The sequence below is a fragment of the Moesziomyces antarcticus genome (genome assembly GCF_000747765.1).
Source record: "Moesziomyces antarcticus DNA, scaffold: scaffold_v10001, strain JCM 10317, whole genome shotgun sequence".
NCBI classification, from domain to species: domain Eukaryota; kingdom Fungi; phylum Basidiomycota; class Ustilaginomycetes; order Ustilaginales; family Ustilaginaceae; genus Moesziomyces; species Moesziomyces antarcticus.
The window spans coordinates 1,517,858-1,538,505 of record NW_014639009.1 but is presented as its reverse complement, the minus strand read 5'-3'; the positions used below and the strand labels follow the sequence as shown (position 1 = coordinate 1,538,505).

Sequence of the window (20,648 nt, the reverse complement as noted above, 5' to 3'; positions counted from 1 at the left end):
TTGCAGTCCGTGTTCAGTAATTGTTCGTCCGTGTTTGCCGGGGTGGCTTTGTATAAACATATTAAGAGGGATGTGCTATGAGACTGATGCAAAGGAATGGTGGTGTTTGGATGATCTAGGGTCCAGACTGTGTTCCGAGCCACTTGACGTTCCTGGCGTACTTTTCGATATCCGAGAAGAACTGGTTCTGGACTTCGCTTCCTCTGCCAGCTGCGATTTTGAGGATGGCTTCGTTTGCGCCTCTTGCGCCTAGGATATCCACATGGTCGCCCGTCGATTCTCCACCACGTAGATCCATTGCTTCTGGTTCGTGTTTAAGCTCGTGCGTTACCACGCTGATGTTGGCCGGATTCCACTGTTTGTACTTCCAGCCCTCTGAACACATTGCACCCAGCGACAGCAACGAAACGGTCCCGTCACCCTCGCCCATCTTACAGCCGGAACGAACCTTGGGCAGAGCATCTTCCTTTTGCACATGATGGTCGATCCAACTCATCCTTGCGGTGGGGAAGTTGAGTGCCGGTGTGCGCGATACGTCCGGACACGACTGGTTGAAACAGCCCGGTTCGTCCATCTGCTCTCCAATCGCTGCCTCGGTTACAAACTCGCCCTGCTGGTACCAGTAGGAACGCTCCGTAGGCTTGCCCACGCCATAGATGCAGTATAGCTTCATGCTCGGTGCATTCGGCAGCGGTGCTTCCAGCGGATTGCTCCACTTGGTATGGTCGGCATTGTTGGCTTGCAGCTGTGCCTCATCCCGCTCGATGCCGTGCGAGTAGTTGGTCTCGAGCATCTTCTGGAACGTGCTGGGCGCATGCTGCAGCATAAAGTTGTGCGCCTCGGTAGCAGTCAGGTTGATCTTGACCGTGTTCTCGTCCAAGTCGTGCTGATCGGTACCGGGCTTTCGGAAGCTGTAGATGTGACCGTGCGTATCTTCTGCACCCTCTTCGTCATCAGGCGCCCAGGTGGAGTTGCCCCAAATATCCTCGCCGCCCTTGATGAGCATGCTCGCGCCGCCCGCCCAGGTGCGGAAGAGCTTGGCGCGCTCTCGTCGGCTGAAGAACTTTTCGAGCAGATACGCGGCTGCGGGAGGCACTTCGACGGTGTCCCTCATCTCGCCCGAAAGCATGACGGCCATGGCCTTGGGCACACCGAGGAAGGTGCCTGCGATCGAGGTAAACGCCTCGATATGCTCCTCGACCCAGTTGGGCCCACCGTTGCCGAAGAAGTCGCCCTCTGCCTCGGCCCACTTCATAAAGTAAAAGAAGACGGAGCTGCCCATCGAATGCGCCACAATGACCGTCTTCTTGCCGTACAGCGCCTTGTTCTGCTCGATCTTGAGCTTGAGACGCGTGAAGAAGCGGTCGCGCACCTCGAGGTTGTAGTAGCTGAGCCGCCAGTCGTAGCTGGCGAGGAAGAGGTTGTTGGTGTCGTATCCGAGCACGGCGAGGTTCTCGATGACCTTGCTCCAGATCCAGTATCCCGCGGCGAAGAAGCTGGCGGCGTCGAGGCCCTCTGCGGCGCGGACGCGGATGCCGGGTGGATCGATGCCGGTGGTGGGGTCGAGCGAGAGATGACGCACCCACATGTCCTTCTCGAAGACGATGGTGCGCATCATGGTGGTGGTGCCCCAGAGGCGCTTGCGGAAGTAGCTTGCGGAGCGCTCGTCGGTGGTCCAGCTTTCGAGGCCGGTGCTGACGATGCCGGGGATGAGGATGACGGGATGGTCGGCGGTATACCCCTGTGCGCCGAGGCTGCGGCCGACGCCAAAGTCCTTGTTCTTGAACCAGTCTCTGGATCTGCTAAAGAGGTTCTCACCCATGTCTGCGAACTCCTTGGGCATGCCAATGTCGATGGAGGGGAAATCGATGCCTAGACCATCGATGGATTCGTCGACGAGCGAGCGCAGTGCCTGGACGTGCTGCGCCATCTGGACGTTTCTCGATGCGAGGAAGGCGATGACTGCGCCGAGAGCGGCACCAAAGAAGAAGAAAAGGCGGCGGTAGCGCATGATGCCGCGCTTGACGGGCAGGTCGTGCAGGTCATGCTGCAAAAAGGGGATCTCGGAGAGGTCGAGCTCGTGCCAGGGAGTGCCTGGAGCGGTGACGCTGTAGCTTGGTTTTCCCTTGAGCGAAGGGCGTTTGCGCTTTTCTAAGATGATCTGCTGAGGAGGCGTGACGGTGCCGCTGCCGCTGCCGCTGCCGCTGCCGCTGCCGCTGCCGCTGCCGCTCGAGTTGCGCGTGTTGTTGGATGCACGGTTGAGCTCATGAGCCGAGGTTGTGCCGTTGCCGTTGCCATTGGCATTGGCATCATGCGCGTTGTTGCCGCGCTTGTGTTTGCGGTTGTTCATGGCTGCGTCGGACGCGCGCACAATGCGCGGAAAGAGAAAGGGCGAACGCTGAGGGGACGAGGGGATGATGGTGGGAGAGGGAGAAGACGGGTGGGGTGAGCGGCATGGATAAGCCGATGCGGGCGGAAGCAGTCGGCATCGGACGGGTGAGGAGAACGCGGCGCGCGAAAGTGGAGGAGAAAAGCGGCTGAAAATCAAAATCATGCGACTCACGCGCTGCCAAACCGCACTGAAACCGAAAATTGTACCGCCGAAAATGCCTTTTGACATCGGCTCGTCGCGTGCAGCCGCCCTGCCAAGAATGGGTAAATTTAGCATCAAATTGGAAAAAGATGCGGCTCAGCCGGCGGGATTTCGCGAATACACCAATATGTTAGACCGGCGTGTCACAACAGACTACCTTTTTTCGACGCGCTAGGCCAGGCGCAGAGGCGGACAGGGTCTGCGCATGTCCACTTTGGAAACACGCGCTCGCCTCGTGGTTGCTGGCATCCAACAGTCGCCCCCTTCGCAATCTTCTCGCACCTTATCACCACCATACCCAGGCTCTGGCACAGCCGCGCAACGGCACTTACGACTCCTTACGATACTTTTGCCCATGTTCGCGCACCAGCGCTAGACGACCCGCGCCTCACGCGCGATCACGCACGCACGCACGCTCGCTGGCCTAGCTGCGCCCATTCACGACATCTTCTTTCCCTTCTCCTTCCTCGAGCCTTCGATAGCCAACATCCGTATTCGACATGCAGGTCGTAATCCCTGACTTGGACGACAAACAGCTCTTCGTCCCGCCGTCGCGACACAACCAGTCGTCTGCTACACCGGCTTCTGCTTCGCCCGCACATCATACTGCAAGCGCTTCTCTAGACGATGGCCCTCCCGTATCGAGTCGAAACCTGCAGAGCATCACCACCGCAGCTCCCGGACCCTCCAATTGGGCTGATCAGCACTATGTCTATCCTTCATCGGCCTCATCGGCAACTCCAAATGCCCCCGGTCCGTTTCGCGGCGCCGCCCTAGGATGGCATGGCAGGTCCGGTAGTGCAACCAGCGACTCGTCCGCCGGCGGCTTCGGCGGCCTCGGCTTCCGCATGCCCGCCTCATCCAACCTTGCTCATTCTCACTCCGAGATGGAGCCATCTTCCAGCTCCTCATCCACCTTCTACGCCCCGTATGCCTCTTCGGCCACCCACGATCCCGCCTCTCCCGGCTTCAGCTTCCCAAGCAAGAAACCTTCGTTCGCCTCCCTTCGATCCCAACTACGCTCGCAGCAGTCCCATTCCGAGCCCATGCCCAACAATCATTGGCCCACCACGCCGCGCGAGCCACCAAGGCTCGACATTCCCGCTCCATCTTCCGACGCTGGCGACTTGACAGCAGGTTATCGCTCGGGTCTCTCCACTCCGCGCCCGCCACCGCCCGCACCGCATTTTCCCTTCCAGCCGCAGCGTACCGCATCGCCAGGTCTGCACTCGCCTCCCGAAAGATCGTTGCCTTTTGCTCCGTCTCGAGACCGCAGCGACAGCTATAACTCGTCTCCCTCCAGGCATCCAGGTCATACCGCCACCCAGTCCAGATCCTCGTCCCGCTACCATCACGCACCCACCTCGTCCTACCATTCCGACTCCCACTACTCGGTCGGTGGCATGAGCAGCTCCGCCAGCAGCGCCGCCTACCCCTATGCCGGCTCCGTCACTGATCTCCCTCCCGTCCCTCCGTTGCCCACCTCCGGCGACAGCATCTACGCAGACATGCCGGTCACCCCGGGCGGTCACACCAACAACGCCGCCTTCCATCTTCCTCGCGCCATGGCCAGCACCGCCTCCTTTGACCACTCCGACCACGGCAGCAGCCCACTCAAGCCGCCAACGCGCCAGCTTCGCGACGACGACTACGAAGACGCTTCCAGTGGAGACCATGCCCAATGGGGCCCCAACCAGCGCCCACGTCGCAAGCCCGCCAACATCGTCACGGCACCTCCCCGCCCCAACGCGCTAGCCATCAGCTTGGGAGCCGAGGGCCTCGGCCAGCTTCCCGCCGGTATCGGCACCCCGGACCCGCAGGCTCCTGTCGAATACGCCCTCAACATTCTCATGAGCCGCTTCATCACACTCGCAAATGCAAAGGTGAAGCGCGCCCTCGACTCGGCTCAAGACGCCGATCCAAAGATGCTCAGCGCTCTCAGTGCCGAAGAGGATGCGCTCTTCGACTCGGTCTGCGACTCGCTCGCCCACATTTCCCGCAAAGGCGCCTCTTCGGTCATCCGCAGTCTCTTTCGTTGGAAGTCCATCACCGTCGAATCCGACATCGACGCCGACCTCGTCCGCAGACATCTCGCCGCCGCACCACCACCAGGCACCTCGAGCATCGGAACTCGCGAAGTCGCCACCTACCTTGCCAGACGCAAGGAGCTCTTCGCCATCTTCCTCGCCTCCAACGCGCTCTTCGTCATTGCAAAGACTCTCGCCCGCGATTCGCTCAACGAGGCACACGCCGCAGACACTGAGGAGCAGACCTTCACCATGCTCCTCACCTGCACGCGCGAAAAGGACAAGGATCGCACCCTACCGCGGCCGATCACCCACATCCGCGACGCCTGCTTCGAAAGCGTTTCCAAGCTCATCGGTGAAATGTCCCGCACCCGCTTCGTCACCATCAGCGACCGCTTTGTCGAGATCCTCGAGCAATCCACCAAGGCTCCCTCCAGCAAGAATGTCGAAGATCTTCTCGTTGCCGCCATCCAGAGCCTGCGCCATCTCAAAATCACCATCTACCCCATGGAGCTCTTCGAGGAAGGCGCAGACTTTGTCGACGTCTTGGCCCGCCACTTTGCTCACTGTCACGGTTTCCGCATCAAGGCGAGCTTCGCAGAGGCCTTTGCTTACCTCATGCTTCCCGTCGCTCAGACTGCCTCCGCCGAGGTCAATCATCCGACTTGGACGAAAGCCGTCGACACCATCTGGCCCAGGATGACCGCAATGGCCACAAAGCCCCGCTACTGGACCGTCGCCTATCCGCTCCACGTCACGCTCCTCGCCGTCTCGCCAGAGGAGAAGCTGGCTGCCAACTGGTTCGCCTGCGTCGAGGCAGGTGTCGTCAAGCTCAAGGACCGCGTCAACCGCCCCATCGTGCTCAACGCCGCCGTCCGCTTGGTCTGGGCCTACGCATTCCGCTGTCACGAGAGCCACACCAACACCCACAAGAAGCTCGAGGCCTTCTTCCGCATCTGGTTCCCCGCCAATCGCCGCTCCGTGCATCCGTCGGACTCTTCACCCGATCCGTTCATCATGATGCTCCACTACGCGCTCTACCGCCACTTTGACTTTGGTCGTGAGCTCATGCTCAACTTCCTCTGCCACTCGACTCTCGGAGGCAGCACCCTCTCGCTTCAGTCCGACGTGCTTTCGGGCCAGCGCATGACCATCGCCATTCGGGCAATCCTCCTCACCCTCGATGCGCATGTTCGAGCGGAGTCCCCGCCTTTCCCGTGCAGCGCCGACTTTCATCACTTTGACTTTGACACGCTCCCCGAAGGCTCGGGCGATGAGCTACCGGAAGGCTTCAAGTTTCCCAAACCCGAGATCGGCGAGGCTCAGAACCAATTCAACGACCTCATCGGCAAGATCGCGCTTCTCTGCGATCATCAGATCAGTGACATGACCGTCTTTGATGCACGCACCCATCTCTTTGCTCGCACGTCGCATAGCGCAGGTGCATCAGCCGCCGAGCGCGCCCTTCTCGAGCGCGACGGCTACACCTGCCGCTACCACCGCGCTGCCATGCTCATGGCCGCCTACCCGCGAGAGAATCAGCCTTTCGCCGACCTTCTCCGCGCATGCTTCGAGTCGTGGCCACGATGCCTCAGTCCAAACATCTCCCTCTCGAGTGTCCTGGGCGTCCTCTTCCGAGCCCATTTCAGCGCCGATCCCGACCTCAGCAGAGCCTCGGCACGCGCTTTGCGACGCATCGCCAGCCAGCGGCCGGGCGGCTCCTCGACCGTGGTCTCGGGCTTCATGCGCTTCATCTTCCGCATGGACACTGCGTTTTGGGAAATCCACCCGAAGCAGATGCTCGTCATGCCCAAGGTCGAAGAGGCCGTTCGGTTGTGGATCGACTTTATGCAGATCTGGCTGGCAGAGCTTCGCAACCAGAACAACCAGACCGAGCAGGGCAAAGGCTTCGAGATGGAACGCACCAGTACGTGGGCTCTCATGGACGAGGTCGAGGCGTATGCACTCTTCTTGCTGTGCTCAGCTTCGCGCCCGTTGCGATCCTTGGCCATCGAGATCCTGCGCTTGATCGCAGTCCTGGACGACGCGTTCAGTCGACGAGCCGCGGGCGAACAGGCACGCGCGCAGAACGAAGACGAAGAGCCTACTCGCATCGTGCACCTCCTCGACATGCCTTGCCAGACCTTCCTCGATGCGAACGACCCGCATCTGAGCTGGCATCAGATCAATCATCTCGCACGCTGGAAGTCGCCAGACCGCTCCACCTCGCTCAAAGTCATCGCCGAGAGCGAGCGCGAAGTTGAGCAGTCGCTCTGGTTCCGCGCCCTTCCTCTCTTCCTCCGCATGAGTCTGGAGCGCTTTCCGACGACCGTCGCAGTGTTCCGATCCTACATCACCAATCGCGTGCTGGAAATGGACCACGTCGCCGTGTACGCGGCCGACATCTCGAATCGCGCCCCGGCCCATACACTCAACAGCTCGACGCTGAGCAAGTCCCAAGCAGCCTCGGCTGGGACTGCCTCGTTGCACAGCTCCACCTCGCACGCATCTTTGCGCGATGTCGCCGCTGCTAGTCCGGCAGGACCGGCCGAGTACCAGCTCATGGCACAACACTGGCGCTTCTATGTGCTGGCTCTCTGCACGACTACCACCTCCACCGAAGGCTCGCGCGGAGGCGTCGTGGGCAACCATCGCAGAAAGACGAGCGAGCCAGAGAATGGCGAGCGCATGATCTCGGCACGCGACCTGTTCCAGAAGCTCGTGCCCTTCCTCGCCTCTGACAACGAAGCTTTCCAGGATGCGGTCGTCTTTGCTCTCGGCAACATCAACGAGAATCACTACTTGGCTCTGCTCGAGACCATGCAGGCTCTCAACGGAACTCTCACCGACGACTTTCGCGTCCGATCGGTCGCGCGTTCGGGGCTCAAACGAAACCGCAGACTGGACCGACTGCGCACTGCACTTGCGCACGTGCTGCAGCTCACGGCTCCGCACATGGAGTCGCTCGGGCACTTGGACAATGTCAAGGTTGTTGGCATCGTCCACAACTGGGTCAAGGAGACGTTCAACTTCCTCACCGACCGCGAGATCCGCCAGGATTGGGAGTTTCATAGCCTCCGCCGCTTTTTCTGCGCCGTCACCCAGCACTTCTTTGATGGGCTTGCCAAGAGGGGTCAAGCAGACGTTCAATTTCCGTTCGAGACTCGGCTGCGCATGTTCCGCATCTTCCGCGACTGGCATTCGTACAGCACCGTCAGCGAGGATGGTCGCAACAAGCTCGCGAACCTGCTCAGCGCAGCTGCCGATCAGCAGCGAGATGACAGAGCCAAAGAGCGTGCGGTCAAGACACTCAACTACGAGACCCAAGCGCTTTCGTACCAGGCAGGCTGTGCCATGGCTTCGCTTTGTCAGGGCGCCATCTCGATGGTGGGCGGACCGGCACCAGCACCGATGGCCGGCTCGTCCCTTGAAGCTAGCTCGCTGCTGCACTGGATAACCAGCCTCTTTCAAACCAGCGACGAGAAGAACCACGACCTGGCTCGAAAGGCGCTGCGGTCGCTGTTGGTCTACAATGACCAGAACGCTGCCCTGGTGGACAATGCAGTCGATCGGTGCATCACGGAAAACGACCGGGCACTCAGCAGGAAGAGCCTCTTTGTCACCACGGCTGAAGTGATCATCGACAAGGAAGATCTGTCGATGCCACTCCACGCCGTCTTTTGCCTTGGACTGGTGAAGCTCGGCCATCCTGACTCGAGTATCCGCCGCAAGGCGCTCTCGGTGCTTCAAAACTGCAGTCGACGCTTCGACGAGAGCTGCACGCTGGATGAATACGAGGTGGGTGTGTCGAGCCCGCTGCCGGCCATCTACTTGCGTGCGCAGCGCGACGTCAACGCGCATCTCGCCATGCACTTTGACGGGCTCAGAACGGCCATGCTCAGCGAGTTCACCAGACGGCTGCCATTGGTGGATGCCTCGCGCCGCGCCACTATCCTGGGCCTACTGCCCGAGTGGCTGCGTGGATTGGTGTTGCACACTGCCCAACCGCATCTCGAGAACTATGCGGCCGCGCCGCTCGAAGTCGTGCTGTACAGGGCGTACCTGAACCTCTCGAACCTCTTCTGTCTCACCGTGCGGTACGGCGACGAGCACAACTTCGAGATACAGGAGATGTGGAGCAGCCTTGTGGCTGCATCCGAGGACCTGCAGAGTGCCGACGCCGTAGTGAGTTTCCTGATCGACCAGGGGCTTCACTTCCGCAGCGAGCAGGTGGTCAACCACTCGAAGCGCGTGGTCTCTTGCATTTCACACACTATGGCCGGGCCGCACATCTTCGAGCGCCTCTGCGCGATGGTCGAGCCAGGCCGCATGATTCAAGTGCCGCGGATCGCTCCTGCACCCATGCCGGACCCGGACCACCACCATCTCTATCGCGCCGACCTCGCCAAATTGCTTCCGGAGCCTGAGCCAATGCTGGCATTCTCCTCGGGCCAGCTCGCGCTCTTGTACGTCGGAGAGATGACGTACGAGCGAAGAGAGCAGCTGGACTCTGCGCTGCCGACGCTGCTGCACGCCATCTTCCTCCACATCGACAGCCGGTCCACGTTTGTGCGGGCCCAGGTGGTCGAGTTGCTCGAACAGCTGCTGCGCTGCGCCATCTCGGTTGGTGTCAATGCGGTGAACCAGGCCGCACCACCGGGCTCGAGCTTCAGCGGCGTCGATCCGGACCGCGTGTCCGCCGCCAAAGCGCAGGTCGAACGGCTCTTCACTCGACGCAACTTTGCCAACTGGTCAGCAGAGATGACAGACGACGCCGATGATCGTCAGGAACGCATGCCCATCAACCTTCTGACCACGGCGCACGAGACGCTGACGGTCATTGAGCCCTTCTTTCCTAGCTTCCGCCAGGACTGGGGCACGGTGGCTCTGACGTGGGCCGCGTCGAATCCGATCCGGCACATGGCATGCAGGTCGTTCCAGGTGTTCCGCGCGCTGCATCCGGCGGTGACGCCGAGCATGATGGTGACCATCCTGGGCAGACTGGCGGACACGGTGTCGGATCACAAGCCTGAAGTGCACCGCTTCACGCTCGAGGTGCTCTACGCGCTGAATCTCGTCGTCAAGGACTGCGAGGCGTCGAACCGCGAATACATGGCGCAGACCTGGTGGGCGACGCTGGCGTGCCTGTCGACGATCAACGAAGCCGAGTTCGCCGAGTCGGCTGCCATCCTGGAGAGGCTGGTGGAGAGGCTCGACATTGGCTCGCCGGATGTGATCGCGTTGCTGGTGCAGAAATGCCCCGAGGGGTGGGAGGGCGATGTCGGTGTGCTCCGCATCCTGGTCTCGCGTGGACTGCGCTCGTCCGAGACATCGGCACCGACGTTCCGACTGATGGCTCGGCTGGCAAAGTGCCGCGATCCGGCACTGATCGACGTCGAAGACCGATGCCGATTGGGCTATCTGTTTGTGGCTGCGCTGCCGTGGTTCCTGCAAGTGACAGAGGAGAGCTTGAAGGCGGCAGGCGGGACCGTCACGAGCAAGAACGACCCTCGCACGAATGGTGCCAAGAAGGCTGGCCCCGATGCTGCCGGAGGTGCCTCGCAAGGCATCGCAGACCCGTCAGGGCCGGCACTTTCTGCCGACACCACACAGATGGCTCTGGAGATGGCTGCTGATCTGGCAGACATTGCGGCACGGCTCGAGATGCGCGACCTGGAGCGGGTCGCCACGTCGATCGCGCGATCGCGCTTCCGCACCAAGGACGACCTGGTGCGCCAGGCTGTCAACTGCATCCGGTCGCATTACTTGCCGGAGCACGGACCCGAGTTGGCGGTGCTGCTGCTGGGCGTGGTGCTAAACCGGCACGAGTGGATGCGCAAGCAGGCGATGCAGGTGCTCAAGATGTTCTTCCAGGCGCTCGACACGCGCAACCATGCGGCGTTCAGCAACCTCGGCTCGGAGCTGCTCATGCCGCTGTTGCGTCAGCTGTCGACTCCGCTGTCTGCGCAGGCGCTCGAGGTGCTGGACGAGCCGATCGTGGTGCATGGTGGTCCGGCTGCCAACCAGATCCTGCGCATGAGTCTGCAGTGGGGCAATATGGCGCTTGGGCCGGGGCGTGAACTTGTGCACGATGCGTCGATATTTGGCCCGCCGCTCGAGACGGGCTGGGCGGTGGCGGATCCGCAGGACATGGCGACACGCACGCGCATCAACCTGTCGGCGCTCGTCAAGATGTGCGAGCGCACGCTCGACATTATGCCGACGGGCAACAACGTCAACTTTGTGGTCGACGATGCCTACGACAGCACGGCCGAGGGCGATGGTGGTGGGTATGCGCTGGATGAGGCGCCTGGGGTGGGGGGGTCGAACGAAGACGTGCCCGCGTCGAGCCTGGGCGATATTGTGAACCAGCTGCACGACCTCTCGTCATTCTTTGGCGACGATCCCATGTCCAAGAGCCGCCAGGCGTCGGTGATGTGGCGCGACTCGCGGCTGGATCGGTCCGGCTCGATGCGGCTAGCGTCTGGACTGGGCCGCACATCGTCGACACGATCGAATGGGATGGCGGCGGGGGCGACGCTGCGGGGACCGCACTACAGCCGGCAGGTGTCGCCGAATCCGACTGTGGTGCCGGACCATTCGTACAGCAGCGAGCCAGGGCATTCGGCATCGACGGTCGTGGCGCGATCGCGCATGGGCGCACAGGACGGGGTTGACGACGGTGCAGGGCGAGGGGTGAGCCTGGCCGACGTGTCGGGTGCGTCGATGGGCAGGTCGGCGAGTACAATGTCGGGACGCAGCGAGGAGAATGGCTCGAGCCGATCGCGCGCACAGATCGCCAAGATCCTCGCGCGGTCCACGACGAGAGACAGCCCGCCGTCGACGTTGCGGATCGGACAGTCGGTCGCAGCAGACGCGGCAAAGGATGCTGAAGCTGGAAGGACGCGGTCGGACAGTCTAGATCAGCTGTCGGAGAGCAGCTCGCAGCCGCACGTGCGTGGTGCGGCGGGCATGGCGAGACGGGGCAAAGTGGTGCATCAGCAAAAGATGTCGTCGTCCTCAGCCGCCTCGTCGGTGCTGGCATCGCCGTACTCTGCACAGACGTCGCGCCGCAACGCCACCGCACAGTGGATGTCTGCGAGTGCAAGAGCAAATGGCTCTGGCTGATAGCCACCACACAGCATGTACATTCACTCCGCTCCGACATCCGGAATCCAGACGCTTTCAGCAAGTTGCAGATTTCTACGAGTGTCTAGGAGTCTGTTGCGTTGGATTGGGCACGGGCTTGGTGTTTGGCGCGCCATTCGCGGATCCCCTTTTCGAAGGTACCCAAATCGGTACCCGAATGACCAACGAGTACAAAGTGTACCCCGAGCTTGCCCACTTCGGCATTGCGATGTTCGTCGTCGAAAAACAGCATGTGCTCATACTCGATCCCGGAGTCCTGATGTAATCTCTTGAAGTGGGTGAGTTTGCTTCCGGGGTAGATCTGTTCGTACTCAAACAGCCCCGCTGCTCTTTCAATCCTGGGTTCATCGTTGGTGAGGATGTTTGAATCGTTGACGAGGTGGAGGCCGTTTAGGGCTTGACGTGCGGCGGTGGGTGCGCTTGTTCGACTTGCTATTGCAATGGGGATGTTACGGCGTTGGAGCCAGAAGAGGATCGAAGGGATGTGCGGGAAGAACTGCAGCGGTTGGCCATTGCGATCGTAGACGCGGTTTAGGTCCGAACCGCGCCGTGAGAGTGGAGGATCAACGTGGGTGTCCACCCACAGTGGCCATAACGTGTAGTCCAGATCAAACACGACAAGCGAAGGGAAGGGTCCGTCGTTGAGGGCTTCGAGTGAGGAAAGCAGTCGATGAGTAAGGTCAGAGTGCGCATAGGAGGAAGGTAAAGAGGTAGAGGTGGAGGAGGGGCTACGTGCCCGACGACCTATCTTGCGAACCATAGCAGAGTGTAGAGAGGTGGGATGGTGGTGGCGAGAAAAGTTGCCAACATGCGGAAAGAGGTGCAGATGTGGAGGCCGCTGATTGGCAACCTAACAAACTCACCCCTCCGCCTCACTTGTAAGCCCAGCGGACAAGCACACCCGCTCAGCAACCTCGATCAATCAACCGAATGGTGTCAGTTAATATTTGCCATTGCGATGTGGTGGGTGTCTACTCGGCCTCGTCATCCGTTTCTTCCCCTTGATCCTCCTCCTCCTCTACCTCGTGGTGTGGCTGGGGGACGGCTCTCCTAGTCTGCCGGACGCGCGTGTTGCAGCGCAGACACTTCCACCCCCTGCGACCGTGATCGTCCTCTTCATCCAGCTCGTCCTCCATCTCGTCGTCGAGGAGCTGTTTTGCGATGCACACGTAGCAGTACGTATGCGCGCACGGCACGGTCTCGTAGGGCGTAGTCACGATGGCGTCTGCATACGCAATACCATCGGGCGAAACACCCAGCACCGCATTGCGCGCCGGATCCACGCCGCTGCCCGTCGCGGCATTGAGCGGCTGCGATGCAGAGCGTGTGCGGTTGGGCGCCAGCAGTCCCGAGCTGGGATCGAGCGGATCGGACGTGGGGATGCCCATGCTCAGCCCGCCCGTGCCGAGCTTGGTCGGGTCGCGGCTGAGCCCAGACTGCGCCTCGAGCCGCTGGTAGCAGATGGCGCATACTTCGACCGGCAGCTGCGCATACGGTCCCACTGCCGACTCGCTCTCGAACGCTGTCTTTTCCGACTCGGACTGACGCGAACCGAGCACCATCCGCGCGCCCGGGATCGAGACGGCATCCTTGTTGAACCTCGTCCTGCCCGCTGCATCCTGCCTGATACCGAGGCGGCTGCTGACCGCATAGGGCAGAAAACGGAATACGACCGCAAGCAGCTTCGGGTGCGTGGGCAGCTTCATGATCCTCCTGACCAAGCGCTTTGGACGCACGAGCGGCAGGAGGAAGAGGAGGAACTCGGTGAATGCATGCCACACCAGCTGGCGGTTGAGAAACTCGAACGAGACGTTGCGGTTCATGGTGCGCTGCGAGTAAGTCAGCCGCATGCCCAGCATCCTATCCGCGACGCTCCTGAACCTGCCATCCGCGAGAAAAACGGCAAAGTTGGCGAGCACCAGAGCGGACCAGACGCGCTGCGAGGCGTCGGTGAGCTTCCAGAGCAGCCTGCGCGGGTCGTTGTTGGGCATGTCCGAGTACGAGAGCGACGTCATATGGCCCTGCCATTTCGCTCCTAGGTAGGGCGCAACGATGGTGAGGAGTGGATAAAGCGCAAGCTGGAGTCGCGAGAGCGGCTGATCGCGCGCGGTGGACTGGAGCGCGCCGCGGTGCGCCCACTCGTTGCGGTACTTGAGGTTCTGCAGCATCGACCCGTACGACGCGCCGCGGTCGACGATGCTGAACTTGAACAGCGCGAGCTTGAGCAGCAGCAGCAGCTCGGGCTCCGCATCCGACGCGAGCGTGGACTTGATCGTGCCGAGCGCCTTCTTGACCGGATCGAGCARCAGCTCGGCGAGCTCGCGGTCGAGCAGCTCGGCGTCGAGCTGGTTGACGCGCTGGATCTTGAGGATGGGCGTGGGGTACTTGTGCAGCGACGAGCGGATGGCCGCGATGGAGGCGGATGCGGCCTGCGATGCCGAGTGGTAGAACGGCGGAGGAGTGGGGATCTGTGCATCGGTTGCGGTGGGGTCTGCGGCAAGTTGTTCCGGCGTCGGCAATCCGGTCGGTGGCAGAGATGGGGCAGAGGCGGCGTCGGTGGGAATGGATGAAGGTCCTGCCACCGGGGCGTGTGCAGAGCCTCCTGATGAGGGGGACGAGTCTCGAGTCATCGCTTGTGAGCTAGGGTTGGCGGTGGTGGTGGTGGATGCGAAAGCGAAAGCGAAAGATGGGCGCGCTTCCTTCCCCACATGCGACATCCAGCAAAAGTGGAGTGTGAGAGTGGCCCGGAAGTGGCCTTGCCAGCTTCACTGCCGATAGCCGGAACCTGATTTAATCCAAAAAGGTGTCAGATTCGCGCCTGGATTTGGCCTAAGTGTGAACAATCCTGACCTCACACTTTGGGACAGAAATTTCGTCACGATGCCAGCGTGAACGGCTTGCTGCAGCATCTGACGCACGATGCTCGCAGAAAAGTCGCCCGCTCTGCTGTCAGCCAGTTCGGAAGAAGAGGCGCTCGTTCCGGGTAGCCGGTCCCGCTGCATGCACCATGCTCAGCACAGCCTCACGCAGACCCCACAGACACGGTGGGTGAGCAGCTCGAGCAGACGACCATTGTCAGGCAAGAATGCGGCTATGGCATGCTGGCTTGCTTGCTTTATGCTGGTCGCATTGTTCTTGCTGTCGTCGCCGCAGTTGCGAAGGAGGAAGGAGCGAGCGGGCGAATTGGCGCGCCCATGCCGAACCACTGTGGAATGGCGGCGGCGTGCCGACGAGGAACGCACGCGCCGCGCCGCGACTTCGTTTGGCTCTTCGGCCTCCTTTGAAACCAACACTTTTGGGTCGCAGTCGAGGCGCGGGAATTTTTTCTTGGCCTGCAGCAGCAGTGCATTTGGGCGCATTGGGCTAGGGGCAGCCGAACATGCAACCCGGCTCGGCGGCTCGGCGTGTTGTTCTTCGTGGTGCAGTGCAGTGCTGGGCAAGGGCAGGCGAGCTGCTGCCGCCGAGGATCGGCAACTTGTGTGCTGATCATCTGGCTGTGCGGCTGCCTGCCCATGCATGGAGCTCGGTGGGGGCACCTTCCTTTCATCACAGAGTGGGCTCAGCCAGCAGGTCCTTGCTTCCATCAAGCTACCTCTCAAACCCTCGCCGCCTTCGCCTTTACCACCACCACCACCATCTGCATCCCCATTCCAATCCCAATCCCCTCGGACTTGTTTTCCCTCCCTCTCCCCTTGTCTGTCCTTCACTCGTCAAAATGGCCTTCTCCAAGTCTTCGCTGCTCGCTACGGCCCTCGTGGCCATGAGCTCGGTTGTCTCGGCCCAGAGCAACTCGGCCTCGTACGACCAGGTCGCCCAAATCCAGCTCACCTTCCCGGCTGCCGACCTCACCCCCGTGCCCGTCCCCGCCAACTGGCTCGACATCCAGGGCGTCCTCAACGTCACGTTCGGCGACGTGGCCGTGTCGAACATCGGCGACAAGCTCACCGTCGCACAGGTGCAGTCCGCCCCCTCATTCCGCATCAGCGCCCAGACGCCCGCCGCCTCGTCCAACTCGGTCTTCGGCGAGGGCAAGCTCTTCACCATCGCCTTCCTCGACGCCGGCGTCGCGGGAAAGAACACCAGCACCGAGGTGTTCAACCACTATCTCGGCAACAACTTCACCATCGACGCCTCCTCGGGCGAGCTGCGCAACCAGACCGGCGCGCGCGTCAACTACGGCGCCCCGCGTCCCGACACCAACGACGGCCCGCACCGATACATGCAGCTCGTCTTCCAGCAGTTTGAGAACTTCACCGCGCCCGCCTCGCCCGCCGCCGGCGCCTCCATCTCCAACCTCGAGCTCCAGAACTACTACCGCCAGGCCAACGGCGGTCTCGGCAAGATCGTCGCCGCCAACTACATCCAGATCGAGGTCGGCCAGGCCGCCGCCCCCTCCTCCACCGCCCCCGTCTCTCAGGCCAGCGTCACCGCCCTTGCTGCCAGCAAGAGCGGCGCGGCCGGCGGAAAGGCCACCGGCTCCACCTCGGGCTCCGCTGCCGGCGCCACCAACTCGTCGGGCGGTAACGCCAGCGCGGCCGCCTCGTCGCTCGCTTCGGTCTCGGTCGCCGGCATCGTCGCCATGGGCTCGGCTGCTCTCCTTGGCGCTGCCATGCTCTAAGCGCTGCTCGCACTCCACCCTAGCTGCTCTATGTCCATCGCTCGTTGCTGTCGCTGTGAATACAAAGTGATGCCCAAGTCCGAGTCTGGCAGGTGCCCCCAATTTTGAGAAATCTGAAAAGCAAACCAGCTCGATCTAACACTTTAGCATTTTTTCCGCTGAGAAGAAATGAAGCTTTCTTTTGGGCGTGAGTCAGGCGAACGAGCCACGTTGGCAAGATGAAAGGGGGGCGGCAGCGCGCGGGCCGTGTGCTTGCCAGCGTGAGTAACACCTGCTCTCAGCCTTCTTCTTGGCCCTTTGCATCAGACCATCACAACTGTCATCCACCATCCACGTTTCGTACGATGAAGCTGCCTCGCATTCTGCTTCTGGCTAGCGTTCTGCTGCTGGCGCTGTTCACGCTCAGCGCCTCGGCTGCTACGCACTGGGACAAGGACGACCACGAGATCTTTGAGCTCCAGTCGGCGCTCGAACGATCCGAGGGCAAAGGGGCCACGTTCTACTCTGTCCTCAACATCCCACGCACCGCCTCTGCCGCCGAGATCAAGCGTGCCTACCGCAAGAAGTCGGTTGAACTTCATCCTGACAAGAATGCCGGTGTTGCGGGCGCACAGCAGCGATTCGAACGGCTCGGGCTTGTATACAAGATCCTGCGCGACGGACGCAAGGATCGCTACGACCACTTTGTCGCCGCCGGCTTCCCCAAGTGGCGCAACAACGGATACTTTTACGAGCGGTACCGTCCTGGCCTAGGTGCTGTTATCGTCGGCGTGGTTTTTGCGACCATGCTAGTTGAGGTGGCCATTTCGAGGTTGACGACCAAGCAGGAACGTGCCAAGATCGAGCGTCTCAAGATGTCCGCCCGGCTGGTAGCATGGGGCCCGAGGTACGCAGCGATTCTTGCGTCGATTCGACATCCGCCTGCTCCGCCCGCGACCGTGTCGAAGCTGGCTACGGTGGAGAAGAAGGTTCGCGTGCCCATTACCGGGTTCACTCTGCCGGCCTTCCCCTCGGATGCACAGATCAAGAGCAATGCTGTGGATTGGGACGCCCTCGAAACGCAGACGCGCAACGTGCTCGTCAGTGCCACGGGCGATGGCGCACCCATCGTCGACTGCCTCGTACACGCCGCCGACGTGTTGCTGCTCGACAAGTTCTCGGGAGACTACATTGCGCTGGATGAGGACGATGCCCAGCCGGCACAGTTTCACACCACTTGGCCCTTTAGACTCGTCGCCGCGGTGATCAACAAGATCACCGGTAAGCACGAGGACGTGCTCGCTGAGGTCGACGATACGACCCAAGGACCCGCCAACCCAGTCAAGAACAAGAAGAACAAGTAGAACTCTACCTCACGCCCATCTAGAAGATGCAAAACACAAACATTGCACCCAATTGATTGTGGGAATAAAAGGGCCGATGAGATTTTGAGTTGGACGCAAAGAACCGCATACAGATGGCGGCGTGCGTTACTGCTCGTCCGAGTCCGAAGCGGCCATGTCGATCTCGGGCATTTCGTCGTCATCGTCGTCGTCGGACGCAGCCCCAATCTGCATTGTTGACTTCTCCACTTCGGTCGGCTGAACGACCTGCGCTGCTTCCACGGCGGGCTTCTCCACCGCAACGACACTGGGGGAGGCAACTGCAGTTGGGGAAACCATGCGTCCGGGCGTGAGCATGCTGGGTGCCGGCTGGTCGGGCGTGGGCGAGGCGGGACGCGACAGTGCGCGCGGATGCGACGTCGACGGACTCCCAATGCGCGGTGTGCTCGTCCGGTGTGCCGGCTTGACCGGATCAGGCGAAAAGATGCGCTTCTCCACCGGCGATCGCAACGGCGAAACAGGCCGGCCCAACCCCAACGCTCCACCCGCCACACTCGTACTGGCATCCGCACCACCCGCCGAAAATAGCTCGTTCGACTCGGCTGCAATAGCGTCCACATCCATCCTATCCCCCACAACCTCCTCCTCGTCCTCCTCCTCTTGCTCTACTTGGCGCTTGCCAAGCACGGCTGTCGATGCTTCCTCCAGCGAACTTTGCACCACTTCGGCGGTGGGGATGGAGCGACCGAGGGCGGTGGCATCAGCGAGCTTGGCTCCGTCAGGAGTGGCGTCCAGATCGTCGGCCGCACGAGGGCCGAAGCCGACCCCACGCGCAACAGGGACAAATTTACCCTTCCTGCTCGCGTGTACTGCCACCAAAGCCCGTTCGGCCGCCACACGAACCCGCCCACTGCCCCCACTAGGCGCATTCGCCACGCGGCCCAGCACCGCAATCGCACGCGGCAGCACCATGGCCAGTACACTCGACGTCGAGTCCAGACACATGTCCCCCAACGCTCCCACCGCCTCTTCAAACAGCTCGGTCGTGCTAGGGACCCCAGCCCCCGCACTTGCGGTGCGCAGGCTGGCAGCGTGCGTGCCGATCGAGTCCGAAAGCACCTCGACCATGGCCTGCACATTGTGCACCGCCAGCTGCATCAGGTCATAGTGCACCGAGCTCAGGCTCGTCGTCAGCAGCGGATACACGGCGACCAGAATCTGCAGCGCCGAAATGGTGCATGCGATCTCCTCGGGCGCCAAGCTGTGCATGCGGTCCTTGACCGACCCCGTGGTGAAGAGCGAATCCGACTCGTACAGGCGCGCCTTCTTGGCGCTGCGTGCTGCGTCGCCCGATGCAGCAGCTGGCTGCAACACTGCGCGCGAGACTTGGGTGACGGCAAGACGCGCAAGCCGCAGCGTCGTCCTACCCGCCGGATCGAGCGGTAGCGCAATCCCCTCTCGCCCGACGAGCACGACGAGCGTGCGCATCGCTGCCAGCCTCACGCGCGCGCTGGCCTGCGCTCCACCACCACCCTCCGCCAGCCGACACACGTCGCCGAGCACCCGAGCAGCCTCGAGCGGGATAGCGGCGGGAGCGACGAGTGCGAGCTGCGAGACGAGCGAAAGTGCGCGCGTATGCAGCGTGGCGAGATGCGAGGCCTGCAGCGTACACAGCTTGGCTTCCGCCGTCGGCTTGAATCGGCTCGACACATCCACGTGCAGCATGTCCAGACACAACGACACGATCTTGCCCGCGGGCACAGGCACCGGACGAGCCGTCGCCGCGCGCAGGTGCAGGCTGATCAGCCCCGGACGGCCGCGCGTGCCAAGCAGCAGCGCGAGACGCTCGTGTGCAACGCGCGTCGCCGCCAGCGGATCCTTGGGATACGCCTTGAGCGACTGTGGCCTCGCAGCTCCGGCATCGCCCTCGCCCTGCTGAGCCGCGTCCGTGACCTGATAGCTCGACGTGGCGAATCGCCAGGCTTCGGTGGCGAGGTGCAGCTGGTTCTCAATCGTCGCTTGCCAGAGTTGCGCCTGCGTGGTGCGTGCATTTCCGCCCGATGCTTCGCTGCCCTTGGCCGAGAGCGCTCCCGTAAGGTGCAGCGATGCCAGCACCTCGGCGGCGGCGGTGAAGATCGGTACCGCAAGACTCTGTGCCTCGTCTGCGTACAGCAGCGAAGAGATGCACTCGTGGACGCGCGACGAGACGGGGCGGAACTGCGCCGGATGTGCGTGCATAAGGCGGTTGATAAAGACCAATACGACATGCAACTGCGACGCATGCGCAACCTGTCCATCGTCCAATACGCTCTTCAGGATGACGTCGAGCAGCTGTGCGAGTCCAACGACGAGCTTGGGCAGGTTCGGATGCACGACCTGACGGTAGAACTCCTGCCTAGCCGCGATGTTTTCGGGAAAGATGTGGGTGGTGGCGAACTGAAGCGCGGCAGCCAGAAGGCGATCCGAGTTCTCGCGCTGATGCAGCAGCTTTTCCGGCGCGCCGACGAGGTTGAGGATCTGCGTGGTCCACGTCGCCGCGTTGGCGATGAGGTGCTCGTTCCACACCGCGGGGTCCTGCTGGATCCATGCATGTGCAAGACGGTAGCCGAGCGCGTTCTGCGAAGAGATGAGTGCGTTGATGCGGACAGTGAGCTTGTGCTGCGTCTCGTCGTGCGGCACCTGCGCCAGCAGACCGGACTGTGCGATGAGCTGGAGTACCTCGTCCGCTTGCGATGCGTCCGAGGACGACGTGACGAGGTTGAGGAGGAGGTCGAGGCGCGCTGAAGTGCGTGCGGCTCCCGCCAACTCAAATACTGCGGCGCCACCTGCGGCTCCAAACGTCGAAGCCATGGTGGTGATGCCGATCAAAGGTGAAGGTGGTGGAGAAAGAAGGTGTGGAGCCGACCAAGTCGGGCTTTCCCAGAAACGGCTGAGAAGAA

At 61.8% G+C, this 20,648-nt stretch overlaps 7 protein-coding genes across 7 annotated transcripts; 3 read left to right on the top strand and 4 right to left on the bottom strand.

Moving 5' to 3' along the window:
• Window positions 1-115: 115 nt before the first annotated feature.
• On the bottom strand, window positions 116-2,620 carry PAN0_001c0549 (LACT-domain-containing protein; the record flags this gene model as incomplete). Its single annotated transcript, XM_014804164.1, has 1 exon — window positions 116-2,620. One exon carries the CDS (start codon window positions 2,618-2,620, stop codon window positions 116-118), a length of 2,505 nt encoding a protein of 834 aa, XP_014659650.1.
• A 473-nt stretch (window positions 2,621-3,093) lies between these two features.
• PAN0_001d0548 (cell morphogenesis protein) lies at window positions 3,094-11,748 on the top strand (the record flags this gene model as incomplete). The annotated part of the gene is made up of 1 exon (XM_014804163.1): window positions 3,094-11,748. The coding sequence occupies one exon, from the start codon at window positions 3,094-3,096 to the stop codon at window positions 11,746-11,748; it is 8,655 nt and encodes a 2,884-aa protein (XP_014659649.1).
• An 85-nt stretch (window positions 11,749-11,833) lies between these two features.
• PAN0_001c0547 (magnesium-dependent phosphatase-1) lies at window positions 11,834-12,529 on the bottom strand (the record flags this gene model as incomplete). Its single annotated transcript, XM_014804162.1, has 1 exon — window positions 11,834-12,529. One exon carries the CDS (start codon window positions 12,527-12,529, stop codon window positions 11,834-11,836), a length of 696 nt encoding a protein of 231 aa, XP_014659648.1.
• Window positions 12,530-12,740: 211 nt separating this feature from the next.
• On the bottom strand, window positions 12,741-15,287 carry PAN0_001c0546 (peroxisomal biogenesis factor 2; the record flags this gene model as incomplete). The annotated part of the gene is made up of 2 exons (XM_014804161.1): window positions 12,741-14,464; window positions 14,813-15,287. The coding sequence occupies 2 exons, from the start codon at window positions 15,285-15,287 to the stop codon at window positions 12,741-12,743; spliced, it is 2,199 nt and encodes a 732-aa protein (XP_014659647.1).
• A 197-nt stretch (window positions 15,288-15,484) lies between these two features.
• On the top strand, window positions 15,485-16,387 carry PAN0_001d0545 (nucleus protein; the record flags this gene model as incomplete). The annotated part of the gene is made up of 1 exon (XM_014804160.1): window positions 15,485-16,387. One exon carries the CDS (start codon window positions 15,485-15,487, stop codon window positions 16,385-16,387), a length of 903 nt encoding a protein of 300 aa, XP_014659646.1.
• Window positions 16,388-16,731: 344 nt separating this feature from the next.
• On the top strand, window positions 16,732-17,730 carry PAN0_001d0544 (DnaJ-domain-containing protein; the record flags this gene model as incomplete). The annotated part of the gene is made up of 1 exon (XM_014804159.1): window positions 16,732-17,730. The coding sequence occupies one exon, from the start codon at window positions 16,732-16,734 to the stop codon at window positions 17,728-17,730; it is 999 nt and encodes a 332-aa protein (XP_014659645.1).
• A 126-nt stretch (window positions 17,731-17,856) lies between these two features.
• Window positions 17,857-20,559, bottom strand: PAN0_001c0543 (uncharacterized protein; the record flags this gene model as incomplete). The annotated part of the gene is made up of 1 exon (XM_014804158.1): window positions 17,857-20,559. One exon carries the CDS (start codon window positions 20,557-20,559, stop codon window positions 17,857-17,859), a length of 2,703 nt encoding a protein of 900 aa, XP_014659644.1.
• Between the last annotated feature and the right edge of the window lie 89 nt (window positions 20,560-20,648).